The sequence below is a fragment of the Copadichromis virginalis genome, linkage group LG5, assembly GCF_057382275.1.
Source record: "Copadichromis virginalis isolate Kocher_CV1m ecotype Utaka linkage group LG5, C_Virginalis_male_GT1.1, whole genome shotgun sequence".
NCBI classification, from domain to species: Eukaryota; Metazoa; Chordata; class Actinopteri; order Cichliformes; family Cichlidae; genus Copadichromis; species Copadichromis virginalis.
In genome coordinates, this window is record NC_140622.1 from 27,022,667 (window position 1) to 27,046,985 (window position 24,319).

General features: G+C 39.9%; 1 protein-coding gene across 5 annotated transcripts in view; it reads right to left on the minus strand.

Moving 5' to 3' along the window:
* cadpsb (Ca2+-dependent activator protein for secretion b) overlaps positions 1-24,319 on the minus strand; it is a 65,770-nt gene that overhangs the window by 14,048 nt on the left and 27,403 nt on the right. For 2 of the 5 annotated variants that reach the window (XM_085457113.1, XM_085457111.1), the window contains exons 5-18: positions 23,833-24,066; positions 21,409-21,530; positions 15,505-15,616; positions 14,547-14,686; positions 14,060-14,126; positions 13,617-13,725; positions 13,302-13,514; positions 7,771-7,907; positions 7,483-7,670; positions 6,609-6,710; positions 6,446-6,509; positions 6,225-6,348; positions 4,868-4,936; positions 1,703-1,809 (exon numbers count right to left, since the gene is read on the minus strand). In XM_085457113.1, the coding sequence (XP_085313239.1) occupies positions 1,703-1,809; positions 4,868-4,936; positions 6,225-6,348; positions 6,446-6,509; positions 6,609-6,710; positions 7,483-7,670; positions 7,771-7,907; positions 13,302-13,514; positions 13,617-13,725; positions 14,060-14,126; positions 14,547-14,686; positions 15,505-15,616; positions 21,409-21,530; positions 23,833-24,066 (1,788 nt within the window). Of the gene's footprint in view, positions 1-1,702; positions 1,810-3,944; positions 3,978-4,867; positions 4,937-6,224; positions 6,349-6,445; positions 6,510-6,608; positions 6,711-7,482; positions 7,671-7,770; positions 7,908-13,301; positions 13,515-13,616; positions 13,726-14,059; positions 14,127-14,546; positions 14,687-15,504; positions 15,617-21,408; positions 21,531-23,832; positions 24,067-24,319 lie in introns of all 5 variants that reach the window. The other 3 variants (XM_085457116.1, XM_085457115.1, XM_085457114.1) reach the window with 2 other exon arrangements.

Consider the following 24,319-nt stretch of genomic DNA (forward strand, 5'->3'; position numbering starts at 1 on the left):
TAAACCCATACATGTCAGTTTTTTAGGCTTTTGAACCTTTTTGAAATACTTCACATGTGGCTATGTGAATTCCCATCTAAACCTCTCAGGTTTCATTTACATGGCTTTCACGATTCCCCCAAGAAAAAGCAAAAACATTATCTGATTTAAATGTGGTGATCTCTCCTTGAAGGCTTTTTACCTGTGCACCTCTGGAAAGCCTTTCACCGCAAATCTCAAACTTGCACTTTTGTGTCAAACTACCTCAACCTGTCGAGACTCATTACTGAGCTGGCTTTTCAGTACAACCCAGAGAAGAAAAAACAGTTTTCAGTGGAAGAGCCAACAGACAACAAGACTGAAGGTGGCTCATCGGGTGAGGAGCGGGACCAAGAGCAGGGCTAGACTGGTAAACTGGCATACCGGGCATTTTCCTAGTGGGCCGACTCACTTTTGGACCAATGGGGCAACTAAAAGACCGCTGCACACTGGCCCCACAAGCACTGACAGCAGCCCATTCATTCAGCTTCATTACTGCCACTGTATTGCCCAATAAAATGTCTTAACTACCAAGCCCGCCTCTACATTCGCCCAAGTAGCTTAGTGTTGATGAGGTAGCGAAAAAGTGGAGCTGAAATGCTGAGACAGAAAAATAGAAATAAATGCAGCAAAATTAACCGACATGTTAGCTGTCGGGGCTGCTGCACCGTCAACTCCTCCTCGTAAAAAAGTGCACGAGGAGGGACCACAGCGAGGGAGACGCCTGGACCAAATATGCCAGGGCCGATTTTGTGTCCCAGTCCAGCCCTGAGCAGGAGTATGCTTCCTTTTTAAAAATTCACCAGCTTTGAATTCATCCCTCAGAATTTAAATGTTAATGCTTTCGATTGTTGCTCCCCGCTAAGCCAGCTTGCCAGACTTAGGTCCCTGTAACTCTGGCCTCTTCCACAAAATGCAATTCAAGCTAAAGGCTTTTGACCATTTTGACACAATGGTGGACTGCAAGGGAGCAATCTAAACATGCCGGTGCCTAAAGCGTACAAGGAGACGGCGCTGGAGAAGATAACAGCCATATTTAAATCAGGTAATGTTTTTGTTTTTCATTGGTAGAGTCACAAAACACACTACAATACAGACTATGGCAGTTTAGTATTATTGATAAAAGCATCTAATTGAATTTCACAAAGATCAGTTTTCTTGGGAACAATGTGTTTTACTTACTACTTTAAATTCAGTGTAAGGCCTGAGGTTTATTATAAGTGATCTTGTTGTGTGTGACCAAAGGGAAGCAGCGCAGTAGAAGCCATGAAAATGCGCATTAACTTGTTTCACCTTGTGTTTTTTCTTCTAGCCAAACATCTATACTGGAGTATCCTCAACATAATACTATCGTTTTAACAACTTATGTAAAACTAATGCACTGTCATCACAGCAAAAAAGATGCCATTGTACCATTTCTGTCTAATTTACAGTCTACCCTCAAACATGGCCCTCTGATTCCATGTGGCGATGGTCCGTTGAACACCAATTAGAGCTTTCCGAAATTAAATTCATCTTTGAAAGTTTTTTCCTTTTTTTTTTTAGTTACCCATAGATGAAAGCAGCTTTATTTATAGAGGATTGATAATAAGGCTAGCTCCCTGCTGTGGGGCAAGTGAGATAAGAGTGAGAGCATAGAGGGAAAGTGCTTTGAGGAGGAGAGGAGGAGAGGGTTCTCACTCACCTCCGCATGGTGTTCCTGGTTCTGCTGGAGGACCTCTATGACTAACTCCGCCAGGCGAATTGTTTCCTCCAGCTTTTTGGCAGGCGTGACTAAGCGGCCTACGTTCTCTGAGACAAAAGGATGAGGGTGAGGGATGAGTGGTTAGTCAAGCACAGAGGATTCCAGGGGGATTTTTATGACTATTCAAAAGATTTTTTTTTTTCTGTTTATATTTTTGACCGTTTAATAAAAGTATAAACACAGCACTTACGCTGTGATGTTTACCTACCATACCCCCCATAACAAGTAAAGCGTGTTCTTATTTACTGTGTATGCATTTTGGGCTGCATGACATAAAGCAACAGAGTTGATGCATTTATGGGATAATCAGACTCATGTTGGAGGAGTATCAGACACAGGAATAGAGGCGCTGAGATGGAGGTGCAATGCAGCATTGAAAACATGCATATTGTGTAGCGGTACTGAATAAGCCATCTGTATAAGGAGCTGTCTCATGGCCAAAAATACTCTGTGAACACGCACAGTAAAAATTATTCATTCCTTCTCTTTGAAGTTATCTGATTGGATGAGATTATTAATTCAAAGCTAATAGTACTGGATGTCTAATAAGGATCGGGTTCTCTACAAACACTCGTGGCTAGAACTACATGAAAGGGACATTTATACATATTTCTGTAATTCTTTTTTTCTTAAGACCAACAAGTGTATAAGAATCTTCTTAAATATATATTATTTTATAAGTAATCTGATCTCAATATAATAATACACACATTGGCTGGCTCATAGTTTTCTTTGTTAGAACTAATTTTATAAAAAGGCAGGTGCTTGGATCAAATTAATAAAATAGTTGCCAATTATCTGATGAAATTCCTGAAGGTAATGAATATTTTTTACAAGCGTGCTGATTTTGGATTTCTCTTAAACTGTGCTTATGTGCTCATGAAAGCTGTTCCTCACTTATCAGCTGGTGACTTTGGTCTATGATTAGCAAAAGCTCCAAATCACTTGCTCGTACCTTTGTCGGCAGAACGATCTGATAAAAACAGATATGTGTCATGAAATGGAGTTGTTCCTTGAACACTGTGATTATATGGCATGACATATTTTGAACATGGAACTGAATGGCTACACAGATCTGAAATCAAAAGCACATAAATACATAACTCTACATAAAACAGTAGAAGTCTGCAGTCGGCAGTTCTAACTGGAAGCCTTTTGCTGTTTTCATTATTATTTTAGGGTTCTGCGGGTATTGCTGCTCAAGCCAAATGAATATTTTTTTTCGGAGCCTGGTGAAAAATTAAATGAAGGAACCCTAAGCTAGCAGTAGAGATTACACTTTCAAATGCCACATAGAGGGAACTGAGCTGTAAAGTAATATTTAAGACTTCTAATAATGCCTGATCACGAGGGTTTGAATTAGATATAATATGGTTTAAAGAGGAGCAAAGTTTTGTTTGTTTTGTTGTTGCTTTTTTATTCCATTGCACATGCGCTCCAAGAGAAAGCCATACAAACTCCACAAAGAATGGCCCTGTCCAGGTTTAAACCCAGGGCCTCCTGACTGGGAGGCAAGGGGGATATTTGGGATGGTTTCAGATGTCTCAAATTTCTTATACTTGAGGTTTTGTGGTTGTCTTTAGCATCTGTGCTACATCTTTGCTTTACTTTACTCCCAGACAAAAATCCCCATAATGCATATCTTTATATAATGAGCTCATTTTCATGTGTGGCCTGTGGTGAAAATGTATGCTAATTTGTGTGATGGGGGGGGAGGGGGGGAGGTTGCATTAAAGTGTTGCTTATGTCTTTTTAAATTACATTATAATGTAGATAAAAATATAGGACCATATGTAAGAGATTGCATTACTTTATGGTTTTGATGGTGTCTTAACATGTCTACCGAAAAACACACTTGTTCACCTTTATTCAAGTGTGAGTACACTACATTTGAATTGAGTGAGAATAACATTTTCAGCCGTATAATTCACTGCTCCAGATTTGAATCTGGAAAAATATAAAGTAGTACAATCTCTACAGATTTACTGCTTTTTTAAGACATGCCAAGACATTTGAGAACTTGTACAATATTTAAAGTGTGTATAGAAGATGTGCTAATGGTAAATGCATGCATATGTCTTACACTGATTTGCAGTAAACATGTGTGTAAGGTGTGGGTGTATTTGTATATGTAAATGTAAGTGTGCACTATAGCTAAACCATAAGCTAAACATGGGTTCACCTGGATCCTTTTGATCCTTTTGACCTTTCTCAACTTCAGCGAGAAAAAGGGGAGAGAAAAGATAAAAAGGAGATGTTTAGAATTAGCACGGCTCTATGGTTATTTTCACGAAAGGGGATGGGGGCTTGGGGGAACTCAGGCTTGTTGTTCATCGCCACGTGACCCTTTAAATGAATCTGCTGGGACACTTTCAGCTCCAGGGACTGACGCTTCTGGGCAACAGACAAACGTCACAAACACACAATAAAAAATAGAAACACTGAACCAGTAGCCTGTGGAAAATTTAAAAAAAAAGGTGATAAGATGTTTTTTTGTTAACAAACAGACAAAGCTTCGACTATTGCAAACAGGTAGGGGACACAAACAGCTTAAAGGACCGTAGACAGGACACGCTGAGTGACTTGAGTTGACCTGAGTCAAGTTAAAACACAAACTGGAGCTGTTACATCCATACACTCTATCCTGTTGTTCCCATTCAATAGCTCTGTCAACAGATGCTCTTTCACTGTCACTGGAGACACGGTGACAAACAAGCCTACCTGTTCGGCACAGCACACCACTGACACATGATCAGACCAAATGACTGAAAACAGATACCAATGTAAGCAATATAAAAATGCATTCAAGTCAAAGGAATGGGCTTCAAACCAAAAGAAAGAAGCTTACAGACCAGACCGCTCATTCATGTCCATCACAAACAGATGGTGCAAAAAAATGGACCCCTACTGATTCTGTGTGGTACTGCTCAGATCTCTCGACTGGTGCACTCCCCACTCACTCTCACAGACAAAGGCACAGATAAAAACAAGCATGGCAGGAGCAACATTTCTGGAGAAAGAGAAGAGGCAGAAGGGAGGGGATGAGGTGAAGGTGCGCTTAAAAGAATGAGGGGGGGAATGGGAAGAGATGATGAAGGTACTCACGGATGGTTAAATCCATCACTTGAGATGCCAAGCAGAAGACAGGGTGCTCAAACATTTCCCTCTTTTTCCCTATAAAAAAGGATCGGGGCATGCAAAAGGATGGGGTCAGAAGGGGGAAGTCTAGAGGTCAGAGGGTGATGGGAAGAGGGCTGTCCAGGTGAAGGAGACAATCTGTTGGGCAGGAGGCCCAATAATAAGGTCAAATCGTTGGTAAAATTTGAATCAGATGCCTCACAAGGACAGGTGGAAATAAATTCACACAGCATGAAAAGATAGTAAGGTTTCAATCCTTAGTATCTTTAGCACCCTGAGGGATTTCTTTCAAGGCATAAACAACATCAGAGATCTCTATGTAAATGTGCATGTCAGTGCAACTGGTATGTTGAAAAATAGACACAGCAAGAGGAAGAAATAAGACATCCTAAAATGTCTTTATGTATTTTTTCATATGTAATCCATGCCAGTAAAGAAAGGCCGTGTTATGTCTCAAAGCACATGCAAGGCTGATGCTGGTTTGTATGCATTCAATCCCAGCATTCCTTTGGTTAGAAGCCACTCATCACATAGTGGAGAGGTTAGAAAAAGTGACATCTGTGTGGAGAGGGGGGAAAAAAAGCAGAGCAGACAGGGGAGGGAGCAGAAGATAGTGGTCTTCAGCAAGAGCATAAGACACAGTTGACAGGAGAGCTGCTGGTATTTCAAGGCAGGGAGTGTAAAGAGGGGCGGGCAGAGTCAGCTGGAGGTATCAGAGAGGTTGGAGCTAACAGTAAGATAGTGGAAGAGAGGGAGTGTGTGTCGACTGGGAGCTGGGAGTCATTTAAGCTGAACTTACAATCCAATCATCAAATGTCAGAAGCCAGGATACTACACAGCTCGAATAGTCAAGGCACAAAGAGAGATCGGCACATCAACAGATTTCAGGGCTTTGGATTTGAATGCATTTTTACTCACACACCTCTACACAAAAGCCAACTTGACCTACAGAACAGCACAGAGCTAAAGCAGGCCTGAAACAAAGGAGAGAGTTATTGGACTGAGAGACAGAAAGTGACTGTGACAAATCATTTGCCACAAATCATTTGGGATATGGACACAAATATACCATATACCAAGTGAATTTACCATGTGTAAATTAATTGATAACATGACAGGCAGTCTTACAGAAGAAAAAGAACATATGGAGATATACTGATTGTTCACTCTGCCGTTTTCTACCAAACCACTGACTGGGCACTTCAATCTGAGTCTGTAAAACATGACATCTTCATGATCAGTAGGAATGTTTAGCAGATGCATAGCATTTGTACCCTGATACCAGCAGTCATTATGTGACAGTGAATTGTGTTGTTCTGGTTACCTTCAATTTTAGCATAGTCTTTAATCCGCTGGTAGTTGAGCTGAGCAGCCTGCTCCAAACATTTGCGAATTACCCCTTTAACTTCTTCTGGTGGAACCGGGGTCACAATGTCCTTCATCAGGACCTGCAGGCCACATCGAAGATGACTCACAGAACCTCAATATTTCAGAGGGCACCTTTTTCATTGTTCATAAAATGTTTTTATTTAAGCATTTACTAACCCTCTCCAGCAAAGATAAAGTGGCCTTCAGTGCACCCTCTGGACGACCGAAGGGGAAACAATATCTACAAGGGAAGACCGAAGATTTAATAACAGAGAAAAATACCAATAACCGGGATGTTTTGTGACTTGGTGTAATCTGGTTTTAGTGAGGCGGCAATCACCTGAAATTTACAATCCGGTTTTCCAATATCACACGCAACCGCTCCTTGATGTCTTCAAAGCGCTCCTTCTCATCCACTATCACTGTAGTCAGCCCGTCTGGCCTATGAAGATCGCACCCACAAACGTTAACCCAGCTGCAACCCCAAAGTCCAACGTATATAACCCTTTATCTAAGCCCCCAAATCTCTGGTTAACAGCTTTCACACCCCAGGGAACTGATTGAGTGATTTTTTTTTTCTTTTTCTTGAGTTCCCTCCAGTGTTACACATTGAAAAAATGACCATGTCTCACCTGTTTTCACCTTGAATCAGTGGATTTTTGGACTCCTTTTTCTTTCTAAACTTGAATATGCATGCTCGTTTAGAGGCAGCACGGGGATCTGGGCTTTGGGAGCTCTTTGGGGATTTTAGGACCTCATAGCCCAGTGGGCCCCAGTAACTGATGCCCTCTCTGACTTTAACAGATGCATGGGAGGATGAATAATATGGACAGTAAGAGACTATGGCAACAAAGGACAGAGAGAAAAGAAAAAAAAAACAAAGAAAGTGGTAGAAAACAAGGAAATATGTAGAGATACGCAATTGATTAACAACATAACATGAAATTACAGAAAGAAAGGCCAAAAAAATGTACAACAACATAAAAAATTAAGAAAACATAAACATGACAAAAATAATTTGATGGAAACAAAACCTTTCCGTTCTGATCTTATCCTGTGTTAATGCATCTTTAAATTTCTCAACTGCTGCATCCATAGGAGGCATAGCTTTGCCTGACAAAGTGTAATTTGTAACAAATGAAGGTTGAAAGTCATAAAATGTAAATATGTTTATAAATGTCATAATGTTTCATAAAGAAGGACTTAGCGCACACCTGTTCCCATGGACATGAGAGGCACAAAAAGCGAAGCTGTAGTGAAGAAGTGTGGGGTCGATAATGGCCCCATTTTCTGCCCTTTCCAGGAGATCACGCAGGTAACACAGGTGTCTGTGACAACCCCGAACTCCGTTCCTTGCGCAGTATTCATCCAAGACAAACACCTGGCCCGGACTGAACCATCCCTACACCACACAAACACAGACACACAGTGTACTACTCGATAACAACTGACTAAAGAGCACTCACTGTCATTCATGCGACAACGAGCGGAAACAAACTCACCAGGCAGCAGAAGGTGTCGTTGAGCCTGTGGTCCAACGTGAGTCGCTGCATCATCTCAAAAAGCGAGGCGTGGTCAAAGCTACAGGGGTTAGCGGAGATAAATTCATCCATGCCATGTTTCTGAGCTCTGTCAGCGTCTATCCGGCCAAAGGCACAGGGAAAAGCACACGGTTCAGAGGAGACGACATCAGTGAGGCACAGGGCAACAGTCTTCATTACAACACGAGAAACACCAGGGAGGCTTTTTTTTTGGGCTACTTCTAAGGGCAAATTATAAACACTTACAGCTTACATTGTCAACTTGCATTGTGTCAGATAGCGTAAAGAGTTTTCTTGTATTGGTGGATGAGATTCTATCAAACTGAAGCTAAACTCAAAGGGATGAGTGTTTCTACTGTATGTGCATTCATGCATCTAAAGTTTTGCAGGGGAAAAAATCCTAAAAGAGCCAAAAGGTGTTTGGATGAAATGCTGTAAATAATATGTAAAAAAAAAATATTAGATCCATTCTTCTTTATGTATTCAATAGATTCTGCCATTCGCGACTGTTGTCACTCAGGTCCTGATAAATATTGACACGTGTGCTAATAAAAAAGGCACAAATATGGCAAAGGAGAAATCATTTGAACATGCTGTAAAAAACAGTTCTAACAAAAGAAAAAAAAAGTTATTTTGAGAAACAAATTCTTAAGATTTGCAGATTTCTCTCTGAATATGGATGCTGAACCTCTACTCGAGCTCTATTGGGTTTTTAATGTTTATCTTGCTACAGTGCTTTTGCCACTAACCTTCTCTGTAACAAGAGGACTTTTCAAAATGTTAAACCTGCTCCCTAAGTGAAGAAAGACATTAGTAACATTAAACAATGACAAAATGAAAAACATGGAATGGAAGTAATGTAAAAATGGGTGTTGAAACCATTAGTGGGATAATCTTTTTTTTCTACCCTCTAAACCAAAACAGTCATTTCTTGTTCTGCAGATATTAAAGCTGTCAAAGAGAAAAATGGAAAAAATGATGGGGACGAAGATGTTTCAAAATAGATAAGAGGCACAGCCATGTCCTCTGTGTGAGTGACAGGTGTCATGTCCGAGAGACACTGACATGAGTGATGATGATTTTGGGGGGTGGGTGAGGGAAGCGGAGACCTGATCGTGGTAGAGCAGGAAAATATTGAATAAAGCACAAGTGACATCTATCAACCTCCAGGTCAGTGAAGGGGGAAGAGGGGAAGGGTTTAATGTGGGTGCTAAAACTTAGCTGAAGTTTGCCAAAAAAGGAACCTGAAGGAAGGTACATTTTAGCAAATTTTTAATCCAATCTGAGAAAGAAAACCTGTAAGACAACAAGTAAAATGTGGACAATAAAACAGGGAAACAGAGTGAAGAGGAGAGGAGGGACAAGACAGGTGCAGTAAGTTATCATGTATAAAGGTAACGCTATGAAAGAAGACAGTGAACGGCGTTACAGATGAGTGGAGCGTTGGTTAAGAGATGATGACAGGATGAAAAAGGATCTGGTTGGTCAGAAAATCTTTCAATTTGACAATAACATGGTGGAAAGTGGTGACAAAGAAAACACTGTGGCAGACAAAAAAGGAAGTGAGGCGTTGAGAAAACATCCAAAGAGTGAGCACAAGGTGTCAGGTGTTGGACTATGAGACACAGAGAGTGGGCTACATTTCCTTTAGTTGGAATAAAAATGGAGTTTAAGTCCAGAAAACACTCAATGCTATAGTAACATTACTATAACTCTCAAGATAAAATAACCAAATTGCCAAAGTAAATATGAGAGTACTTTTGCATACATTTATAAATGATTACATGCTGGAGAACAGTGTGACTTTTCGTAAAGCTTTTAATTATGTCATGCACATCTGCAGACCCATTTTCAAATTTGCAATTTTGATCATTTTTTTATGCATTCCTCTTTTTTTCCCTTCTCTACGCATTTGCAAGTTGACAATACTTGAATATGTTGCAGTGTATTCATGATCTCTACAGAGCACACTAACAGGCATACCACTACCGGAGAACTCTAATAGGGTAGCAATACAATTTTGGTGCAAGTACATGGGTAAATAGCATGAAGCCGACAGAGGCAAAACTGTATCATTCTCTGGGAGATGGGGGAAATGAATGAAAACTCCTGTATTTGTACAAAAGTATGGACACATGACACAGGTGTTCTCCTATTCAGGCAAACAAGGGCAGTCAAAAGAAATCAAATGAGATTGCTCCTTTCTGGAGGTGTAGTTACCGGTCTAGCCTCTATCTACAGGCCCATCTACTGTAGGAGGAAGGAGTGGGAGTCCGGAGTATTTTATCATAAGACGGGGCGGCATTAGCTACTCCTTGTCTTTGGCATTCAGAATACTCCGCGTACATATTTGCCAACTCTCGTCAAGAAAAGTTCAAAGAAAAAGAATTAAAAGCAATTGAGCCCTCTGAAGTAAAGCATAATTAACATAAACACTTTGGGGAAACAACTGCATACACAGGCTGTCATCGTAATTTATCCATATCTCTATCTTTAAAGAAACACATGTAAACATTAGTCTTTTACAGTTTCGTCTGTGAATCGGGTTGTTTGCAGCTCTTGATTTTGATAAGACATTTACACTAAATATTCTTGGTAATACAAAACTATGAAATCATTTCTTCATGAATAGCACGTCGCATTTTAGCCTGATATCGCTTTACTCTGAGGGGTCCTTCCACCAATAAGAATAAAGAGAGAAGGCAATTATGCAGAAACAACTATGATATCAACTTTAACTATTATTGAGCCAAATAATAATTCCTAAGAATAAAATACATGCATCCTATATTGGCACGAATGGATGCTTATACTTTCATCCTCAGAGCTGAGGTTGTTAAAAACAAAAAGGTTCAACTAATATCTAAGACATGAAGCGAGACGTGAAAAAAAAGGAGAAGAAGGAAAGAAGAGAGAAAAGGACGTTGCATTTGTCAGATAATCGGCGGGGATTATCTGAGCTGTGCCGGCTACAGGGAAGCACTTACCCTTGAGTCCAGCTAGAAGACAGCAGGGTAAGAAGGGACAAACCAGAATAACATAAAGACTAGCAACAAGGCTGGAGGAGAGCAATCACGAGAGACCCTGACCTAGCAGCTGCATTACTTAAGAAGGGTCCAGGCAAAGCATGAAGAAGAAAACACAACTCAAAAACAACAACCTATACCAACATGATAGTTTGTGGGTGGTGGTGTGTGAGTACATGTGAGGATATGTGAACAACAGATGCTGAGGCATATTAGAGAAAGGAAGAGGGAGACAGAAAGCAAGAGAGAGAAAGAGAGAGAGACAGACAGACAGAGACAGAGGAAGGAGACAGAGCTTACGATCCTCATCACTCTACTGCAGTTTACTCTTGGTTATGGACAGCTACTTAAAGAGTTAAGAGCTACACAGTAAGTACTGTCCCTTTGTTTGATTACAGAGCAAACACAAGGCTTACTCTTAAAAGGGACACTGGCAAACACAAACACCTACATTATAAAGGAAACTGTAAAAGGTGGCCCGAATCGTTTTTAGAAGAAAAAGAGACTATGAAGGTGCTGGATGAAATGAAGGTCAGGTTTTTATCACCAACCTCTTACAATTATAGCAACAAATTTAAGCACACTTTAAAGGTGCACTCTACTCGTTTTGCAAGTAATTGTTGTCACTACTGCACTTTACTGTCTGATTCTAATTGCCTTTTGTTGCGCTTGATATTTCCGCTATAGCCAGAAATGGAAGCTTTTCTGCAATGATGTAATTCTTTTTCTACAATTTCCACAAGTCCATCTGTTTTTGAACAAATAAAAAAAAACAAAAAAAACGCACCGAGTCGATAGAAACGCCTCACGAGAGAAATTGTCTTCTGTGTTCTGGAGGAGCTGAGTCAGGTCAAGAAAACAACCCTTTTAATATTACAGTCAAGGACAGACGACAAGATATGGGGTTTTCTTTTTTAAATAAAGGCCTTTGATCGGATGTCCTCACACTCTATCATATTTATTTGCAGTATTATGTCAGAAAGCTGTTGCACAGACTAAACCTGTGTTATTTAACATTTTATTGATGTGCACTAAAGCTGCAGAACCTTCATAGCACTCTTCTTTTCCATCCTTTCACTGCAGCAGAGTCAGGAGGGCTGTGTATGTTATGGTCCCAGTGCCATTCAAGACCACCAGGGGGTGAAACATGTACGCGTGGTGTGCCACAATGTTTCAGGGAGGGGAAGGAGGTCTGTGCCACTGTGAGAGGCTTTGAATGGCAACAGCTGGCATCAGAGGAGTCAACTAACCACAAGAACGATCACATACTGGACAAAAAAACCGATGGAGAAACAACATAGAATCTCATGTGACAGGATTTGCATTGAGTGACCCAATTCATGTCTTCTGATACTTTTATAAAAGAGTGGAGTAAACTTGGGGCTTTGCACTTTTGAATAGTATTATTGCAACCCTGAGGTTGTTTTTTTTGTATTTGTATTTAAAGCCAATTAAATTTACATAATTATTCTAAGAAAAAAAAAATCTCATTACAATTGAAAAAGAAATTATTCTCAGCCCAAAGAGTCAAAAGATGCACACAAAAAAGTCGTGTTTGGTTCTGAATAGCAGGATCTATTATTGTGAATTGTTAAGCAGCATGTGAGTTTACATTTAGTAAGTAAATAAGCTTTGTGTTAGTGTTCTCATGGGCAAATTTAAGGTAGTTTAAACCTTTGCACAAGAATAATAAGAACTTAGTGATTATGACTCACTGCATATTAGTAACCACTTGAATAAATACAGATGTTGCTTCTAGATTTTATAGTTACAAAAATATATATTTTTCCCTTCTTTAATGAGGAGGGAGGGGACATAAGAGACGGTCAGAATAGAAGGTGATAGAGATGCCACACTACTGTAGACAGTCTTACCTTCACTTTGCTACCTGACCTGTGGACTGCTTAGAAGTGCAAGTACAGTGACAAATTGGTTAAAATTTTCAACATGAGGACCATCTGAGAAACTGTCTCAGAATAACAGCTGCCCTCGCAGCAGCCATCTAGAGTTGGCAACTGTATTAAAACAGGGCTATGGTTCGGACAAGAGCAGCACACCCTGGCACTGTCAGTCTGAATTCAACCCCAGTAGGCTTGAATGTTCAAATCTTATGTATGGTGACCTATTTAATCTTCATAAAATCTTTGCACGCCATGGCCTACTTCTGTATGATAAGGTCTTTTTTAGGTTGGTTGTTCCTTGAGAACAGACTGATGAAATAGCATGGAATCGCACCTTTACACACTGTGGGAGTGGTGACAATGAGTGGAAGTCCATCAGATGCTGGAGGGATCTGTGAGAGATAAATGCATGTGCGTGCGTGCTTGTGTGTTAGTTCTATCAGCACGTATTGTGACTGCAGTGTGGAGCGCATGGTGTGAGACAGTTATGGGTTAGAGCTTTCGCTGCTTTGTGGATGAAAACTGCTATTGCTTGGGTGATTATGTTGTGTTTTGAGCTACTTACAGAACTGAGAAATGGGAGCATCCATTTGGGCTGAGGCACCCCCTTTGGAATTTAGTTTCTGGACCTGAGTGGGTGGGACAGGCTTGTGGGACTGGCCAGTGGCGCGATACATGGCCTGGACCCACAGGATGCGGTCCTGCTCGTCGTCGCTGGCAAAGATCACAGTGTCGCCTTCCTTCACAGCATTGAAGAAAGCCCTGCCACCATCTAAGCCTAATAACGCAAAGCTGGGGATCAGCTGGTAGATATTTACATTGTGTGTGTCTTTTGTTTATGTGTGTGTGAGTATAGGTATGTCCTGGTGTGTATCCTCACCTGGCTGGGGATCACTGTAGTCCACAGTATATCCGTCCAGCTGCAAAAGCTCTTGTGGTTCTGACTTTTTCTCTCGGTAGCTGCACATCGCAAACGTATACTGACTCACCTGTAAAAAGAAAAAAATTGCAGTCAAATGAGTCACAAATAAAATCTTTCTATACAATCTTTAAGCTAGTGATTCTCAAACTGTGACCAGGCCCAACTAGTGAGGAATAAGACCAAATAAACTACTATTTAATTGTTATTAGCGGTTAAAAAATGTGGGATGTAGGATGTTAAAGCTTTTGGGGTTGTAAACTGGGACATGCTAGTTTTATATAAAACAACGACATGGACTCCTGAGTGACATGTGCTCTATATTGATTGGGTAGGCTTACAGGAACCTTTAAGCCAAAACCCGAAACACTGCAATGATCTTAAAAACATGTTTTGTTTTTTACCTGCACGAGGACAAAGAAACGCTTCTTCCAGCGCTTCCAAACATTCTTCCCAAAAGCCCACAGATACCTGTCAAAACATTGTTCACACATGATGACAAAACACAGTAAAGCTGTCATAAAGAACACAAATGCTAACTCCATCTGAAGCGGAGTTTTTTATATTTGATCTTAAGTTATGTGGATTTGCTACATAATAACGAAAAAATAGAAATTAGAAGTTGAAATTCTTAAGAAGTGCACTTTAACTGTTACATGAATAAAATGTGATTAATGCCAAACGCTTTGCATGTGTTAGCATCTTCTAAAATGATTAAATGAAACTACACATTGGCATCCACCAGGGGGAGTAATGCACTTCACAGTACTTTTCCATGGTAGGTGAGTAGAAATGAGGCCAAGGAGCTCAGAGTTGGAGTTCTATAGGAAAGATGTGGAATATAAAAATAAGAACACCACTGCACGTGCTGCTTGACAGTGGGTCGCTTACCCGCAGTGTTTCATGTTCTGTGGTTTGTCCATACGTATGGCCAGTTTGATCTTGAGATCTTGGTCAGGGCAGGCCTTGGTCACAGTCATTTTGTGGAGTTCTGACTGTTTGGGGCTGTTAGGAGTTGGGTGGAGGACAACCTGCACTCGCAGAAAAGTAGATCATTAAATAAAAGAAATTATACATGACCAGGTGGTAAATCTTTGATCTGTACAACACTGAGCAGTGTCAATCAGTCTGCTTGCATGCATTAGTGATTTTGTGCGAGGAAGAAGAACTGTGCTTTGCTCTCCCTCCCCGAAGAGGGGGGTCTAATCTCTCTTTGCTGAGTTAAAGAGCTTTGAGGAAGCCTGCCAACTCTGCTGCAGTGGGAGATCAAAGAACCAAGGTCACTGCCACTACAGGGACGTCTGAGGCGCCGCTGCCCCGACGCAAACCAGCAACACCACCTTCCTTAACTACCTGTCACATTTACACGACAGGAAAAAGCAGGGTAAAGAAGCGATTCATGTTTCTGCTTTGTTCACGTTTGAGTCATGTTTGAGTAATGCTCAAAGGCTGGAAGTCTCTTGTTAGGAATGAGGCAAGAATTTTTTATCAGTCTACTCTCAACAGATGTGCAGCAGTCAAATTCAGATACAGCACAATGTGAAAATTTCAAAATGTGAGAGCCGTTTGTACTTTCAAAGGAGCTCATGGAAAAAAATAAAAATAAAAAAAAATACTGGAACTAGAGCAAAATAACAAAACCCTATTTATAAATCGCAGTCATGTGACGGGACCCTGGAGACTCTTTTGAGCGTATTACAATCAGAATGATGCACAGCTACATAAATAAAACTGCTTTGAGTGACTGTGCATGTATTTCTATAATCAAAACACAAGTTTGCACTATTTTCATCGCTATGTCAACATCAGAGTGTTAGTGCGCTAATAAAACAATAAGCAGAAATGTTACCCGGCCCAGTTCTTTGTCTTCCAGTGCCAGCACCCCTGTACTCTCTGTAAACAGCTTCACCTTGACAGCAGGCAAAGGGTGTGTAGTGGTGAAGTCACCTTGGGTCCCCCAGCTGAAACAGACAACAAAAAGCACTCCAGAGGTTAGTTTCCATGACACCACGGTGAGTCCATGTTCCCATCAATTGTCATTTTTAATTGCTAGTCAGTCTGGGAGACAGATTTCACCTTAGTTGCAGTATTTTATATGTAAATTACACCGAAAATGTCAGTAAACAATTTCAAATTCAAATCAAACCGTTTTCAGATGCTTTTTGCTTTAATCAAATAAATTCAGCTGAGCCTCCTGGGACTGAAGCATACAATGCAATGTTTATGCACACAAACACTCCAATCTTTTGTATCACAGGAGAAAGATAGAGGTGGTCTGATTGAAGGAATTAAAAAAAACAACGATTACGGCAAAGTCGCATGAACTTACAGTAAGTCAAAGTCAGGATAAAACAAACAAGATAGCAGACACAATTTATTTGTTCTGACTGTTGTTCTCTGTCAGCAATAAATAAACAAACAGTCAGAGACCAGAGAATAGTCAAAATCAATGTATCTTTTCTACTTGATTTTTGTGACTCAAAAGTAAGACAAGGATCTTTAAAACGCTTAAAATCTATATAGAGACAAACTGCAACTGCAATATTTTTGGTACTGAAGATTTCTCGAGTCGATTTGTAGTCTGTTGATATTGTGAGAAGTATCAATTTATCAGTTGCAGCCGAGTGGTCCACGTGGAGAGCAAAACAGGAACTTCTAGCTGTCTTTAAAAGAACAAAACAAAACGTGTCCTCGTTCATATTTGTATTATAAATAATTCATCCACGGGAGGGATTGGAGCCAGTGAGAGGCAGTAAACACTCTAGACAAGTTGTGAATCAATCTATAGTCCATCATGACTTGTTCCAGCCAGACTGGAGTAGTCTGGTCACAATGAAAGTTGCATACTTGAAACACAAAGAAAGAAAGAAAGAAAAAACAATTAAATTTACTTCAGTATCTACTGGTATCAAAGGTGTCATTTAGTTATTACCATTTCTACCAGGACAGTAAGTAAACTGACTACATATTAGCCCTAGACACTGACAGCATGTGATTTCCAGCATTCTCCACGTTTCATGGGTGTGCAACATTTGCAAAATGTGCACAGCAGCCAGGCAAATACTTTCACGCACACTTACAGCCATCACAGCCACACACTAACATGCCATTAGTGTAGTAGCTACTCACTGTAAGTGAAGACACAAAGTTCACCAAAGTAAACTGCAAAGGAATCACCAGACAAACATTTGTAACAACAAACCTAATTAGACCCTTAAATCACCCTCACCCAGCTGAACATGGACAAAGAAGCAACAAAGGCAAAGGGACTTCAGCGATCCAGAGCTTATAGGCAGCCATGAGCCAGCAGCCTCAGTGTGAGCTGTACAAGGATCAAAGCAGTTTCAAGGTATCTGCTGATACTTATACACATACTGGAAAATTAAGAAAATTTAAAAAAAAAGTCTGACATCTGTTTTGTTGCATAAATTCATTGCTCCTGCTATTGTTTGCTAAGCTAAAATATGTGAGATAAAGGTGGCTGTACAGCAACTCATCTTCATTTAATAGAATAAAATAGAGCAGAATAGAATAGAATAGAATAGGACTTTTTTAATCTCTTGGGGAAGTCCCCTCAGGGACATCTTTCCCAAAGCATAGCACTATATTTTCAGTTGTTTTATTGAGAAAATAAGTTATTGCATTAAGAGAAATTAGATGTTGTTTTGCATATGTTGTCATTTACAGCAAAGAAAGGCAAAAATGACTATTGACAGGTCACTTAGGAAAGTTGGGAATCGGCTAAGAAAATATCCTAATACAAAGAGTGTTTTAAAACAGTAAGTATAGTTGAGGTTAACGCAGCGCACTACATCTTAGTGTATATATCTATATATATGTAGTTTCCCATGTAGGCTTGAAACTCATTACTATTTGCAAATATGTTCAATTTACTAGCAAGGCACCATTTATCAATAGACTATGTAAGATCTAGGTCTGAGACTGTGCTTAGGGAAAGGCCTCACTGGTCAGATACCCCTGGTACCAAACTGAGAAAGAAAGAAACAGGTTGAGGCAGGTTGGGGTAAATGAAAAGTAATATACATGTAAGTATGGCTCTATTTCTGAACTTCTAAGTAACTATATCCAACTAAAACTGGTTAGTGTTGTGCATATATGCCCTAGAAGCCTACAGATGGATGTCCGGGTGTTGGAGGATCCGAAATAGCAGGAAGCAGTCCAGAGCGGCAAAAGCAGCTTGAAGCGATGTGGGATTTTGCAGTGTTACTGTGAGGGTGTGTTTGGTACAGTATATGATGTGAGGAGTGAGAGTGAAGTCTTACAGCTCACTTCTGAAATAGCTCAGAGCTTTTGCTTCATTAGATATCTGTCAGTGACTCAACATATTTGCCTTAGGCTATGGCACTAGGATACTTCACCTGTATGTATCGTTTAATATAATAATTAGGCACCATGTTTTGACAGGTAAGGTAATGTATGAGACTGTATATCTGATTCTGCAGAATTAGTTTTGAAATGTTTAGTTTAAACTGCCATTCATGAGTGTGGCAGTGTTTACAAAAATATTAAAATAAGCTATCATTTAACAGCAAGCCATTAATATCAATCTGGAATCTCACCAGCTATGCTATGCACAAGCAAGAAGAATGACAAGAAACTAAGCGGTTTGTTGCAATCATAGGATACAACATATATAAGCCTCTGTTATCTCTCATTGTCATCTATAGCTGCTAACGTGCCAAAGCTGCCTCATGAAGCTTTAGCAATACAACATGAATACCACGCTCTAAGTTCTCACTCTGCAGCAAGACACGACAAACATGGTGTCAGTTTCCAGTCTAGAAAAGGATTTTTTTCTTGTAAGCATTTCTAACATTCATAATTAATTGCCGCTTTATGTACACAAAGATGTTGCAGACACAGCATGTAGAGGAAGAGAAGAAGAGCTGGTGACTGACAGTGAGGAGTGACTGTGAGCTGTGTTGATTTCAGATGGAACCATTGTACCAGCATGAAGGTGACCTTGTGGCTTATTCTAAGGTCTATTAATGGACGTGCAAGCGCTACCCTCCTGCAATTTTTTCCTACAAAATATGATACAACTATGTGCTTGCTCAAATGGGTCAAATGAAAAAAATCTGAGTTACAAAATTACGAGAGAATTAAATGAATGTCAAAACATTTATCGGCTCATCCGAGTTAAATCAGAACCACGATAGTCAGTTCAATGTCAGTCTGAGCACATGGCTGCTGAACACATCCAATTATTGTATGCAAATATCCTGCAGCAGTCTGTACATTAACACATTTATCTCATATAGGTCTTTGCAATGTTTTTTGTGTATACTTGTTTGTGCTGCATATAAGCAACCGCACACGGTTGTGTTTTAGTCACTACAATAATTTCTGGGAGGCTTACCCTAACCTAAAAGCAACTTTAATGTGTGGGTTCCTCACAATAGCTGTAAATAGCTTTATGTCCCCACAACATATGGAATATGCTGGAATACACACACACACACACACACACACACACACACACACACATTACCCTTGCCTTGTTCTCCTCTAATCCGTCCCCTCATTCATGTCCTTCCGTCTCTCTTCATAAAATGGTTCTTAAATTAAGGAGATCAGAGGAAGACATTTGGGCCTTAAAATAGCTCAAATTTGCATGAATGTTTCATGGACATTTATCTTGTATCTTGTACTGTGCAGTACTGGTTAATTAGAGGAAAAAGGGTAGATATATTTAGCAGCAGATATATTTTTCATCACCACCGTCATTGTTGTTAATCGAGTCTAATGAACTGGTAACAAGAAGGGAAGCAACGGAATGATTTAGGATATGTACAAACCATGGGGAATTTCACAGAAGGGAACTATGTTATGCCATTTTGTATTTAACATGCTATGGGATTTTAACAACCCTCAACCAGTCAAAAACGTTGGTTTCAGCTGTAGATCATAGCTTACTCCAGCAGCTTTAATAATAAAGATCTGTGCTGTCCCATGAGTCTAGAGATTTACTGTTAAGACAAATTTTCCTTAAACCCACTTTTATTAAAGGTGGAACATGCATTAGGTTCTATATGTGTAGACTTCTACAAAAGCAACCCCCTCCTCCACCCAGACAAAATCATTACTAACGGGTCACCAGAAGTGTGTGGTCTCTGATACTTTCAGTTCCAATTTAAAATCAAAGAGAAACACAGCATTTCTGCTTCAACTTACTCTGGAAAAATGATAGGATACACAGCTGTGCTTACACACACCTTTGTCCCAACTATACATTATACATAATGATGCTAACATGAATCTATAGCATCTATAGTACGCAGATTGAATTTAATATAAATCTAATAAACATAATAATATTATTTGAGTACATCAATAATATAATGGGCTAAAAAATGCCTTGTTTGGGAAGCTACTGAGAATCGCCCTGATCCATCAACAGAGTGCAGCCTGGGCAGGTCCACTCACTTGACTCACTCAGTCTGGCTTGAATGACACCACTTAAACACACTACTGAATACAAAGAAAGATAATCAATAAAAATGAAGAGGAGGTTATTTCTCTGTTTCTTTTGTCTATCTGGGAGTGACAAAAGAAAAAGGCGAAAGAAGAGGAAGAGGAGAAAAAGGTAAGGCAATTCTGAATGGCATAGATAATAACGAGTAGATAGATAATTTATAACACAATGAGAATTTTTGTCTAGGGCTCCCACAGACTCTAGACTTGCTGCTGCCCATCAATCCCAACGATCGTCTTCAAAAACATAAGCGGTATGCATCGAAGCATAATGTGAATGCCAGGATACAGTGTTTCCCTGTTCCACTGTTTATTTTCTAAATGTGCAGTCCCCCTCCCCAAGCCAGTACAAGTGTACAGAGTCTGAAGAAGACTTCATTAAAATTGCAAGACAAGACGGTCTATGTCTCTGCTCTGCATTCACACAAAGTCTAGTTATTGAGAATCTTTTTCACAGGGTTATGTAAAGGTTGTGTGTGCTTTAAAAATGACTGCTATGAATAAAAGAATATCAAAAAATATGTTTAAAAATATATCTCTTGTTCTCGCTATTGATGCTTGCACTTCTCATTCGCTTTCTATCTTCCTCAACTGCTGTTCACTTTCTCTCTCTCTATCTCACTGAACCAGGAACGAAAGCCTAAGTTTGAATGTTGCATTTCTAGATAATACCCCAACAACTGCTGCAAATCATATAATCATCATTAAGTGCAGGTATTTTCCATATATAGGTGTTTGAGATCTGAATTTCCTGCCCTGGTCCAAAAAAAGAAAAAAGGTTTCAATTGAGAAAATAAGCAAACTCATGTTTTGGTAAACTTCACAGTGCTTTTCCATTTCCTTTTAATGCAGTCATTTACATACAAAGTGCCTGTGAAAGAGAATGAGGAACACTAGAGAGAACACCAAGAAGCCACTGGGTTGTGGGAGAGTTTAACAGCATACGTTTAGAGTATTTTTCTCAGAGCCAATTAATTTCTCAAAGTGTGGTTCAGCATGGATCTTACATTACACTTCGTGTACATAGTTTTGATCGCAAAGCTCAAAACCACAGATGGCTCATCTAAAGGAAACAACAAAAATCAATTATTAACACTTCATTAACATTCATCTTCCATTAAACCAGAGGTTTGACTTCAGAGATTCCTCAGTAGGCATCAGTGCCTACGCTCTACTGATTTGAGTTACATTATTAAGGTATTTGTCATTCATATATATGCATGTGGAAAACCATGCAGGTGCGTGCTAAGGCTCTTACGTTGGCTTGGATGCCTCTGCCTGGTCAGTCTGGAGTTTCTCGCCTCCCTCCACCTCCATGGTGCAGTAAACAATCCTGTTTGGAGCCAGTGATTTCAAGCCCTGCACTTCCATGATCACCACCTGGGAAGCATAGACACCTCAGTGGAGGTTACTGATGTAAAGTGATTTATCTGAACGGAGTTTAAAAAGTCAGCATCTTATGAGCAGCTAGCAGTTCTAGGCAGTAATTTTTCGAAACAGTATGCCAGCCACAAAGACGATTTAAGCTTACGGCCAGTGCCCTCGTTGTACAAAAATGTAGATTGTAGTTGATTTTTTTTTTTTTTTTACTGGAACAGGCTGTAATAATTTCAGATTTCCTTCCAGTGAAGTATAACTCTCTATCATCAAAAGTGCTAGTAGGAATAATCTGTCACATCAGGTCTTATATTCACTCTTTAATAACTCTGGACACAATATAGAGATAACACTGCCAGAGGTAACTCTTAAATTGTAACCATGAATTTCAAATGGGAGAGTCAAAGGCAGAAATATGTGCTGGCAAGACAAGAGTTTACTTAGCAAAAGTAATTCTTAACTTTCCTTTATATTATGCTGTTTGTTATCTAGTCATCTTGCAGATTTTGCTTGGGGGTTTGGGGGTGGGGGGGGGGGGGGGGGTGGGGGGGGGTGCACTCAAAAAAATTTAAGGAACACTTAGAAAATGCATCAGATCTCAATGAGAGAAATATCATGCTAGATATCTTTACTGATATGGACTGGATAACGTGTTGTGAAGAAAACGATGCCACATGGTTTGATGAAAATGGAAATGATCAACAAGGGGTTGAATTTAAAAACACCCAATAACCAAAGCCAAAAATGCTGCAGCAGGCTAATCCATTGTGCTCAAATTTCATTGCAGCACCAACATGATAGTTTGCATGGCTTAACAACATTGCGGCATGCTCCTAAACAGCAGACGGTGTGCGAGGGGATCTGCTCCGGGATCTGGGATGTGCAAATCTGGAGGAGCTGGACTACCTGTGCAACCTCTACAGGGCCCAAGTATCGCCTCATGCTGCCAGTTGTGACACTAGCCTTAATCAAATGCAAAACTGGGAAATAAACTGTAAGAAAACAAGAGGAGGGAAAATATAGTGTCCTCCACCTGTAAAATAAGTCCTCATTTGGGGGTTGCCTCATTGTTGACCCTCCAGTACAATTTCATTAACACCAAAGCAGCTGAAACTGATTAACAACCCCCTCTGCTACTTAACTGATCAGATCAATATTCCAGAAATGTAATTGCCTTGATGATGTACTCTGATTACAAGGTGTTCCTCTAAAAAATTTTTGAACAGTGCATGAAAATCTTAACATCTGCTCTTTCAATGTACTCAACGCAGGAATCAAGTGACTTGTTGTGTATCACAAGTGATTCCACCTCGAGTTTCTGAAGAGGTGAATTCTTTCAGCGATTGGAAATAAACTTGGTGCTTTACCAAAGACCTATCACAGTGCCACCTCACAAAAACACATACTTCTTTTGCTACTGTGCAAATAATTTCAGACTTCAATCTCTAGAGTGGTGTGCCAAATTGTTTGTGAGCAAACAGAAGAAGCAGGGTCTTATTCTTCTGCACATTATGTACTTCCTGATTCCAAAATAGCACCGCATCATAAGAAGTGAGGTGCGATAGCTCCCTGTTCCATGGTAATAGCTCATCTCAGACAAGCCGATAACAAGATGACTCACATTTACCTGCTCCGTTAAGGAGCAGGTAAAAGGGGGTTTTTGTGTGTATGTGTTTATGCCAGTCTGCTCTTCGCACGGCGTCTGTTCAGTCCCCTGAACAGGTCTGCTGTGTGTTTCTATACTTAGTCTCAAGTAGTTGATACAAGTTATGAATTAAAAGTTATGTTGTAGACAGATGCAGTTTTGCATTTATATGACAGTTGGCTATATGTCAGATATCCATTTCACAATACCATCATCGAGGTGTCTGATTAGTCCTAGACTCATTCTGACATTCATAAAGAGCTGGCTCGAAAAGGAAGAAGATACAAGGATGTCTCTGAAAGAGAAGTCCTTGTATCTAATTCAACAGGCTATTACCTGCTTTATTCTCATAATAGCACAATCAGATGTCACACTGACTTAATAACAAGTAAATTAAAGACTATTTAATGTCAGCTGCATCAGACACTTGTGTTCTCACATGCATCTCCGTAGGGTCTATCCCTAAACCTTTCTAAAAGTCTAGAACGGTTTAGGGATGCAGCGAATGTGTCAAAATAGTTTATTTTCTGTAAATATCCCTACTTCTTTTGAGTGCCTGAAACATTTGTACAGTACTCCATCTCAAAACCATCGAAACTTTGTAATGCTTGTGATTTTCACATATTGATCATCACACACTCATATCTAGTATCTAATTACCTCTAAAGTAAATGACAGGACCACATCAGATTTGGACAGCGTGTTCTCATCCTCTTGGCCCATATCGATGATAGAGGTATTGTGTCCCCGCTTCAGCTTCTGGAGTTTAAACTCCCCGCCCTTAGACACAGGCATGCTCTCCAAGTTGGCCATCAGCTGATTCACTGAAGACTTGAGTTCCTCGATGAACATGGCCTCCATCTCTTTAGATACAAATTTGGGGAACTTTCCACCCTGTTGACAAAAATATAAAAAGGCTCAGAAGAGAACTACAAGTCGGGTAAAATAAAAATGATAAAAATATCAAAGAAAGGTTCATTTACGTCAGTTTAATTAGTTTCCTATAGCAATGCTAATTATGTGTAAAGTAAATACAGCAACATTTGTAAATACTGCCCATACACTACTCTCTTCCACTACGATGTTTATAAAAGTTACACCATATTGGCAACATATTAACTATATAACAAAGCATGAATTCCCCCGC